Here is a 10,000-nt window from a genome sequence, read left to right on the forward strand (position 1 = left end):
GACAGAGAAGTCAGGCTCAGTGGTACTTTTCTTATCTGGAAATGTAAGGATTTAGAAATCTGAGAGTAGTTTACATTCCAAGTTTACAAGTCTAATTTGGTGGATGTACTTAAAAGGCACTACAGACCCACAATACATCCACACAGGTGTTGTCAAAGCCGGATCAGCTGACTTGAGGGGCTCTGATGTCTGGCTTGTGGTAACATTATTTTATTTAAATGTAGGCTAATTTGACAGAAGGCCCCTCTTGAAGACATAACAATGTATTCTATTCTATTTACATTCTATATTAAAATGATAATATAAAAATATGTGCAACAATGTCTTATCCCACCACAGTCTATAGCGCGGGCACATCGGTCATGCTCCCCTAACCCCCCCCACCCCCCACACACTCACGGCATCCTCCTCTGTGCCCGCGCGCCTGTGCGCGTGCGCGCAGGACCAGTCCCCACAGCAGCGAGCAGCAGCGCATCCATCCTGCCGTGGAGCCGGGAGCGTGGAGGAGCCGCGAGGAGCGCACACAGAGAGAGACAGAGAGACAGAAGATGGACGGAGTGGGATCGTTCGGAGCGGGCCGGTCCGGGTCCACCATCGACCCGCTTACCTTCGCCAAACAGCCGCAGACCATCCTCAGAGTGCTTTCCTGGGTGAGAGCAGGGGTCTTTTTTTTTTCTCCAGGCACTGCTGACTGTGTGTGTGTGTGTGTGTGTGGGGGGGGGGGGGCTCTGTGTTGTCGTGGCTGCGCGAGACCCGTGACGTGTTCTCACTGCAAATACAGACTCCAGAAATCCAGCGATAATTGATAAGCAGGGTGTGTAAACGGAAACCAAGGAACGAGTGTTTATAGCGGAGTCTTTATAGAAATGCAGCGTACAGGGTGTAACCAAGGCCTGCTGGCTGTCTGACACCCTGACCATGAAACTGATTAATACAGATGTTTGTTAGGGGTTTTCTTTCTGAGCAGAAACCGACCTATTCTCCTTTTTCTTCTAAATCTCGTCAGTCAGTTCTCTATAAATAAGATGTGCAGCAGACCGGACCGGATTGTGTAGAAAGACGAGACCGTTTCAGTCCTCCTGCTTCCTGTTGTTCATATCTTACATGACACCTTATTATTTACTATGTGCCCACACATCGTAAGTTGTTTTTTTGCGTCGCCAATTATATTTTCAGCTCATGATTTTTAACGATTTTCTTTGCCCCTAAACGGTCGTCGTCCGTCACCCCACCTTGTGATTGGTCCGCGGTCATCATTACGCACGCAGGGCCACGGAGGCGCGTCGTGCGCTAACGGTTGATGTAACGCATCACCTTTGGGTGACACGGAGAAGGTCTTCTCTACCGGTGCAGGAGGGAGATCTCTGAAACACACCGAGGAGGAGACACCTGTCACAGAGCGTGAGATGTGTGCCAACATCTTTTATTTTAGTCCTAATCAGTCTCCGGTGTCTGTGATGTTTCCAGTGCAGCTTCCGCATGATGTCCTACTGAGCCCGTCGGAGACGTCGTTAGCTTATTATGAAGGACACATCCAGCTTAGCCTGTAGATCAGTCACTGTTTGAGCTAATGTGCTTTAAAGTTTAATTGCCCATTTTGTTGCTTGTTGGTGTATTTTTGTAGCTGAAATCCTTCGAAGTGTAGATCATATAATCACATATCACATGATATTAGAAGTAACATTACTCAGATCTTGTACTTGAGTGAAGGTACAACATGTACTTATATCAGAAGTATACCTTTTAAAAGGAGAACCACCGTAGTTCTTTAAACACGCTTGGCACACGGAAGACGTTTCAGTTGGTTGCAATCTGCATCCTCGCTGCTAGATGTCGGCAAATCCTACACACAGAAAACATGTCCAGTTACTGAAGTATTAATATGTATACAATTATTACATCGTTAATTCTGACGCAATGACGTATAAGAGCCATTTTACTGTTAAAGCTGGTTGAGATTGAGACTTAAATAAATAAACATGTAGGCAGTTTAATCCAGTGGTTGGGGTCAGAAGTTTAAAAATGCATATTTAACTACTGAAGTAAAGTAGGTCTACAATTATCTTACTTAAATGTACTCGGTGACTTTCAACCACCGACTACAACGATGCTGCTGCTCTCCGAAGCTTTACAAGGAAATCAAAGAGTAAAGCAGATGAAAGTACAGGGAAAGTAAACGAAACAAGTAAATTACAGATGTGGAAAATGACTCTTGTATCGCACTGATGATCACAAACTGATAAGATATCCCAATGTAAAAATAGAAGTAGAATTTATTCCTTTAAAAAAATCAGTGAAAGTTTTTTCTCTGCAGTGCTTTGATGCATGAGCAGCTTCATCATTGTGATTCACTAAAAGCACCTGAGCGTGTATCTGACCAGATTATATCCACACATGTGATCGGTTTTAAAGTGTGGTTATTATCCCATTGTCCACCATCATATGACCCACACCCCCGAGTGTGAGTGCCCATGTATGTGTGTGTGTGTGTGTGTGTGTGTCACATGGCCCTATTCTGCCACCCAGAGTTAGTCAGCTGATCAGTGTGTGAGTCCAGACAGAGGTAGGAAGCAAAACAGATCTACAGATTTGGACCTAAAGAAGAGTCTCATTCATAAAAAACAACAAGAGAACAAATAGTTTTACAGCATGAGTTATAGCGACGTTCCCGTTTTGGTGTACACTCTCTCACACACACACACACACACACACTCACACACACACACACCGCCTCAGGACGATTCTTGATGGGAAGTGAAGCATCCACGTCTTCAGTCAGACTGAGACAAAGATGAGAAATTAGGTTAATGTCTTTGGTCTGAGCGCGCTCAGAGAGACGCTGTGGAGGAAACAACCCTGTTTCCACTGAGAGGAGAGAGATATGGGGAATAATTTCTGATCATAGTTTTCTCCTTACCCCAACTCCTCCTCCCTGTCTCTCACTTTCTTCTTCTTCTTCCTCCTCCTCCTCTCTCCCTTTCCTCCTCCTCTTCCTCCTCCACAGATATTCTCCCTGGTGGTGTTTGCCTCCATCGTGAACGAGGGCTACGTGAACTTGGGCAGCGAGCGTCTCCACTGTGTCTTCAACAAGAATGCGGACGCGTGTAACTACGGCGTGTTCGTGGGCCTGGTGGGGCTGCTGGCCTGCTCCTTCTTCTTCATGCTCGACTACAAGTTCTCCTCCATCAGCTCCGTCAAGGACAGGAAGAAGGCGATAATGCTCGAGATCGGCTTCTCAGGTGAGGAGGACCATCTGTGTTTCAGTTGTGTTTACACACACACACACACACACACACACACACACACACACACACACACACGAGCAGACAGAGTTGACATAAATCACATTTTTTGATTTTTAAATGATGTCTTATACTATTGCATTGGGTTTATTTCCAAGCACCAAGATGAATTCCTTACATGTGCAAACGTACTCGGCAATAAACCGATTCTGACAGTTTTTTGTTAGTGTGTGATTTATTTCTAATCGGCAGGGATTCCCCAAAATAGCAACTAGGCCAGCCTCTTTGTTTCAGATGACTGCTGTCTTACAACACAGGACATAAAGAGAAATGAAACCTGTAAACTTAAGACGGTGTTAGAGAAACGAGAGTATCTTTCATCTCTAAAGGGAACAAAGAACTGCAGGTTGTGTTTCATGTTTAAAGTTGGAAACTACCTTTTCTCTTTCTGTCGTAACAAAGTGTTGTTGTTGCTCCGCTGGCAGGTTTCTGGACTTTCCTGTACTTTGTGAGTTTCTGCTTCCTGGCCAATCAGTGGTCTCAGACCACGGCCGACGAGCTGCCACTCAACCAGGGGGCGGACGCAGCCCGGGCTGCCATCGCCTTCTCCTTCTTCTCCATAATCACCTGGGTGAGAACAAGCAACAACAGAGGCACACACACACATGCAGCAATGGAAACATGGGAACTTTTTCTGCATAGTGCCTCAGTACGCATTTAGTTGGGTTTGTTGCTAATGAGTGCAGACCAGCCTTTAACACACAGACGACTGACCGGTGCTCTCCTTCTCTGAAACATGAACCTTTCCTTAACCTTACAGAACACATGTTTCCCCCCATTGTTCTCCTTTAAGGGTTGCAGAAAACACACACAGCTGTTGAATCAATGTACAATATCACCTAAACTCTGCTCAGATTACGAGACAATAAGCTCCTCGGCACAGATGCAGGAAAGCCCCCCCCCCTACTATCTAACAGCAGAGAAAAAACACCCTCAAACATTTTTACATTTTCAACCTGACTTTGTCAACCATGACTTCCAAGTGCTGATGTCGGTCTAAAACTGCACCTGAATGTCACGTTGGAGACAAAGAGTCTCTATAACTCCTCTCCTCGTGTTAAACCAAATACTATCTGACATTATATTTTAAAATATGTCAATTATCTTTTATTGATCGGGACCTACACAGTTTTAGAAGAGCAATCTGACATTCCAAAGAGAAAAGTTAAGATTAGAGGCACCATGACCAGTAATCCGTCTCTGATTAAATTTTTTAAAAACTGGTCATGCATCTCCTGTATTGTGTTGAATGTGACGCACCTATCTTTAGTAGTTTGTGAGTTAAGAGGCGTCGTCGTCGTTGTAAACATTGTAGGTTTTTAAAATAATGGTTCTGCATTTTGGAAAATACCCTTATTCTCTCGTATCCGTCTATTAAATGTAAAGCTATTCACTCTATTCTTTGCATGAACGTTTCTAATCTTTTCCACCCCCCCTCTGCCCCTGTAGGCCGGTCTAACGGTGCGCGCGGTCCAGAAGTATCTGCTCGGCACAGACATGACTCTGTTCACCACGGAGCACATGGACGGCGGCGCGCCCACCCAGCCGTACCCCTCCAACTCCCCAGTAGGCGCTACCACTGAGACCACAGAGACCTACCAGAGCCCGCCGTTCACCGAGAACAACGCAGCGCCCACGTACCAGGTTCCCATTTACTAGATAAGATGGTGGACGAGGAAGGTTCAGGAGATGGATGAGAGGAAAGTGACAGAAAATTGCTTTCTGTGATGTTACACCTGCAGTTGATTATGTGTTGATTATCTGGGCTGAGTAGGCCTCTCCTTCTTTGTTCCCTCGTCTCGTTCCCTTTCCTTCCTTAACATTCCAGCTTTTTCTGCACCTTTCTTGACCTGTATATTAAACTCAAATTCTTGCGTTCCCAAGTCCAGTGTCCTCTTGAGAGGAAAAGAAATTAAGAGAAAATGTAGAAGAGAAGGCCATATTGTAGACACAATTCTGACCAAAAAAAATAAAAAAGTGAGTGACTCCACCACAAAGCAGTATTAGATAAAAGATAAAAGTGCAGACGGCACTCACATACAGCACCTTCATCTTATTCTTTCCATTCATTGAAGTGTCAAAATCCCCTTTCATGCCAAACGGGGAATGTTCGGGGAATGATATATATATTTTAGCTACAGTACGGTCTGGTCCGTTAAAAGTGATCATGTGTGTTGAATCTGCATGTTTCCAAACTTAGAGATCAACTAAGTGCCATACTGTACTGTGTCTCAGACAGTGACTTAATTTTAGTAGATTTCCACATGCTGTAAAAAAACAACAACAATGTTTTGTGACTAAGTGCAATATCTCACATTCTCATGTAGGTCTGTAGGTATATACTGTACTGTAGGTAGGCTAGTTACGTCAGGTCAGACCAATTTCAGGCACTGTCTCAAATTACATACTAGTCTTTGAATTGTACTAACAAATCTCAGGCAAATTAAAAAGTGTTTATCTGACTTTCATTGAGCTTCCCTGGTGAAGTTTGCTGATATAGAAGTTATATATTAATCAAAACAGATCCTCCACAGCAGCTTGTTTCTAATTTAAATAAAATTAGTATTGGTATTTATGGTCTTCCTTGATGTAATATAAGAATTATTTTAAAGAAAAACAGTGTCACAATGCAAAATATATCATCACAATACCTGAATCTGTGTGATTCTGGGTCATTCTTGCACACGGGTTTGTTTTCCAAGGTTTATCAAAGATCCACAGGGAATCCTTTTTCAGTCTGTTATTTTTCTGTGCCAGGCATGGACGGATTATTGGAAGGGCCGATGGGGTCAGGGGCCCCCTCGACTAGAGCCTCTGTTTGAAGTGATTCTTTACATTTCTTGTTGGAAAGTCAATCCAACGACTATAAGGAGTCGCAAAGAGACACAAACAGCTGCAAAGAGATGTAAAAAAACTTCAAAGTAATGCAAAATGACCACAAAGAGACACAAAACAACATCAAAGAGATGTAAAAACAACTACAAAGAGACACAAAACGACCATTAAAAGATTGAAAACTACCACAAACAGAAGAAAAACAACCACGACAGACTACAAAGATACACAAAAGACTGCAATGAGACACAACACGACCACAAAGAGACGCAAAACTACCAAAAAGAGATTCAAAATGACTGGAAAAGGTAAAAAAACAACCACGACAAAATCAAAGTGACTATATGACACACAAAAGAACTACAAAGTGACTCAAAACTACCAAAAAGAGACTCAAAACAACGACAAAGAGACAAAATAACCAGAAAAAGACTCATAAGCACCATCAAGAGGGTGGTGTTCAGGGGCCCATAGTCCTATAATCCGTCCATGGTACCAGGGAATGTACTATGTGACATGAGACAGTGTCCTGTGTTGGGTGTTGTGTGTATAAAATAGGGCGAGAGGGGAGAGTCTGGGTAAGTCAGGTCTGTTTATGTTTACGTTTTAGAAGCTGCCAAACTGCCCTGTGTTCTTATAGTTGTCTTCTGATTACCACATTACTATATGTTGTTACTGTCTGAAGGGAGGGGGGGGGCAACAGATGAGCTTTTATTCAATGAGGGAGGTCGGAGAGTCGTCTGAATTTTGGGGACAGGTTTGGGTGGATGTTGGTCACTAAGGGCCCAGATGTAGATAGTTATCATGCCAACCATGTCGGTGTGTAGCAGTGTCTGTGTCGTGGTTCACGTACACTCGCCATCAGCGAAACTGTAGTTTTAGTGTGTGTGTGTGTGTGTGTGTGTGTGTGTGTGTGAGGGAGTGCGTCCACGTGCAACAGGTGTACGTGTGCACGTGTATTAGCATGGGAGGCGTGTGGGTGGGACGTATGTGAAAATGTGTGAATCCGTGTAGTTAATTACATTTTGTGGTGCAGAAAAGTTATTTTCTTGAACACGTGTTTTAGTGCAGAGGAGGAAGTCTGTTACACCCTTTAATCATATCCCCCCAAAACGCTAAATATATTATCAGTGTCACTGTCAAGATGTATGAATTACAAAGTATGGAACTAAGAGTTTGTTTTGATGAAGAGAGCCAAATATAAAACTTGATATTAGTGATAATATTGACCCGTAGAACGCTTTGCCTGCTATTCTGATTGGTCCTTTGTAAACCGCGGCCTCTGCTGACCAGAGACGGTACTGCAGCAACGGGACGAGAGTTTTAAAAGTAATCATGATAATAATGCATGAAATTGTTGTATAGATCTCATTATATATTGAATACTATGTAATTCTTAAGTTGACAAGTTGTTTTTTTTGCAAAATGAGATTGGCCAGCCGACCGCAACTTTGACCACACGCCCGAACAACTCTTTGTTTATTCAGTGATGTCGCCTCAACCTCATGATCGAGTCGGTCACACGTACACATGCGCTCGTGTGCACGTATCTCAACGCTCCGGGGTGAAACTGTGCCAGAGTGTGGACCGTAAACTCTCTGCACCCAGAAACACAACTATAAACTGTAGTGAGTGAGGTAGTCGGGTGCAGTACACGCTCTGTATTCCAGCTCCTGTCCCAAAAAGTGTATACTCAGAGTAAAAAGGGTTATCTGCCGTCTAAAATCATAATTAATGAGGTTAATGACTCAGAGTCATAATGCAGATTGGGTAAATGGGTATTAAGCCAATTCCAGTTTGTTGTAGTTGGAGCATTAAAAGGATTAAGATCATTTTAAAGTCTTGTAAAACAAAGATAAGGTTTAAGATTTACCGTTGAGCATTACAAAAACATTTTATTCACCAGACTGTCTGTCAGCGAGTGCATATAGTTAAGTGAGTATATGTTATGAATTTAGGGATAACGCAGTAGTATTTCCTTTTTAAGGATTTTTGGGGATCAGAAAAGTTCCAGAAAACACTTGTGGAGTATTCTGGGTTTCAGGACGGGTTGATTTTCCAAATACTTTCAGGTACTCTGGGTATCGTTTGGTACCGTTAAGTGTATTTGATGCAAGTCAAAGAACCTAAAAGTTGTGTGAACATCACTGCAAACTATTTCCTAAAGAAACCGATTTTTAATCTTTAATACAAACATTTGTTTTGGTTCATTCTGAGGATTGAATATCAGCTTGTAGAGACTCCAGACATGAAATGTTCAAATTGACCTGACGCCACTCCACGACAGTGAACTCTGACACAACGTTAAAGTCAAATTAAAGCATGAATAATTATGCCAAAATATGGAAAACAAATGCCAGTACAGTTCCTTAAATCGTGGGTATTACTGGGCTGCTAGTTACCCGTTAAAACCGGGTTATTGCTGGTGGTATTAGGAACAACTGGGGTACTATTGGGTAGTTCGGGGTACTGTGAGGTCAGGTTGTATTATCGTTCTCAGTGTTTCGGTCTCTTCTTCAGTCAGTGTGGTAGATAAAAATAAAAATACAAGCATTCTCTATGTTTTGTGCTCTGGCCCATGTACACTACCGTGGTATTGGTTGTAAAGTTCAGTACGTTATTGAAGTAAATGGAACCTGTGTGTGATGCTGTCTAGGGTCTGGTTTGTCCTGTACTACTGAAAATATAAAAATATTAATGATTATTTATGAACTAGAATGCACTCTCTGTTGGAAATACTTTGTTTGACCGCTCTTTAAAGGGGCCGTTGGCGCCAAAATCAAAGTTTTATGTGATTTCATGCTGTCGTTTTGTTAGACTGAGATTATAAAAGGTGACATGTAGTAACGCGGACGCCATCACTTGTGTGGTTTCCAGTATAATGCATTGCATGGATGTTACAATATCTCCCCCTATAATATTAATAAAAATGTAAAACCCCCCTCCTCATCGACCAACAATCGAGTAAACATTGATTTTCAGCGTGCTACCCCTTTAACATGTTTCCTCTGAGTTGTTTCTTTATGTTCTGAAGGTGTTTCGACCTCTTCAGTGTAAAAACAATGTGTACAGAGATGTGTGTCACTGTCTATTACCTGAATGTCTCTGGACTGCAGTCTGACCGTCACTCGAATAAAAAAGAAAACATGTTTTGGACTGCCTGTTTCTGTCCCTGACTTTACTGCCTGAAGACTACATTTAATCAATATTTTATGACAATGTGTGACATGACAACGAGAAAGAGCTCCTTGCTCTTAGCGGTGAACCTTTAGGGAATCATCGCCCGAATCGACAGCTCCCCTCGGCTCATTGTTCAGCCGTCTGGCATCTTTACTGTTTTGGTTATCGATCACTGCGCTGTGCTTGGCAGAAACAGGCGGCTGTTTTTATTGAATAAAGCACTTAAAACTCACTGTACAAGACCTGCTCAGCACCACATGTCAGACAGACAGTCAGCTGGTGAACAGAGCAGCTAAATCGAATCGAATATTAGATTTGGTTCGACCGCCTTTTCTTTTCTTTTTTTTTTAAAGAAAACTTTATTTAATTTATATCATATCTACAGTTCCACAATTACATACATGATTCACAAGTATACAGACATAAACACACAAAGACAAATACAAGAAAAGCGCTGTGTGCTTGGGTCAAAAGTCCAACAAACGCCACGAGAGGGACCGGCTCTTATCAATAGTTCTCCTGAGTTCAGTGACTATATGTTTCACCACCGTGTTGCCGTCCATTACAGTCTGTTTTATTACCATTATACATCCGGTGTTCCATATTTTGAAACATGTGATGCTGACAATGAGCTGGTAAAGTTCTCTCTGTTTAACGGACATCTTCTCATCAAACATTACAGA

At 42.6% G+C, this 10,000-nt stretch overlaps 1 protein-coding gene across 1 annotated transcript; it reads left to right on the top strand.

Moving 5' to 3' along the window:
* Positions 1 to 500: 500 nt before the first annotated feature.
* On the top strand, positions 501 to 6,806 carry syngr3a (synaptogyrin 3a). The gene is made up of 4 exons (XM_079178294.1): positions 501 to 650; positions 3,005 to 3,239; positions 3,728 to 3,873; positions 4,752 to 6,806. Exons 1-4 carry the CDS (start codon positions 549 to 551, stop codon positions 4,959 to 4,961), a joined length of 693 nt encoding a protein of 230 aa, XP_079034420.1. The 5' UTR covers positions 501 to 548; the 3' UTR covers positions 4,962 to 6,806.
* Positions 6,807 to 10,000: the final 3,194 nt, after the last annotated feature.

Source organism: Pholis gunnellus (genome assembly GCF_910591455.1).
Source record: "Pholis gunnellus genome assembly, chromosome: 17".
In the NCBI taxonomy this organism is placed as follows: domain Eukaryota; kingdom Metazoa; phylum Chordata; class Actinopteri; order Perciformes; family Pholidae; genus Pholis; species Pholis gunnellus.

Coding starts and splice junctions, on each gene's coding strand:
- syngr3a (XM_079178294.1), top strand. CDS start 549: ATGGACGGAGTGGGATCGTTCGGAGCGGGCCGGTCCGGGTCCACCATC. Junction 651..3,004: donor TCCTCAGAGTGCTTTCCTGG/GTGAGAGCAGGG, acceptor CCTCCTCCACAG/ATATTCTCCCTGGTGGTGTT. Junction 3,874..4,751: donor TCTTCTCCATAATCACCTGG/GTGAGAACAAGC, acceptor CTGCCCCTGTAG/GCCGGTCTAACGGTGCGCGC.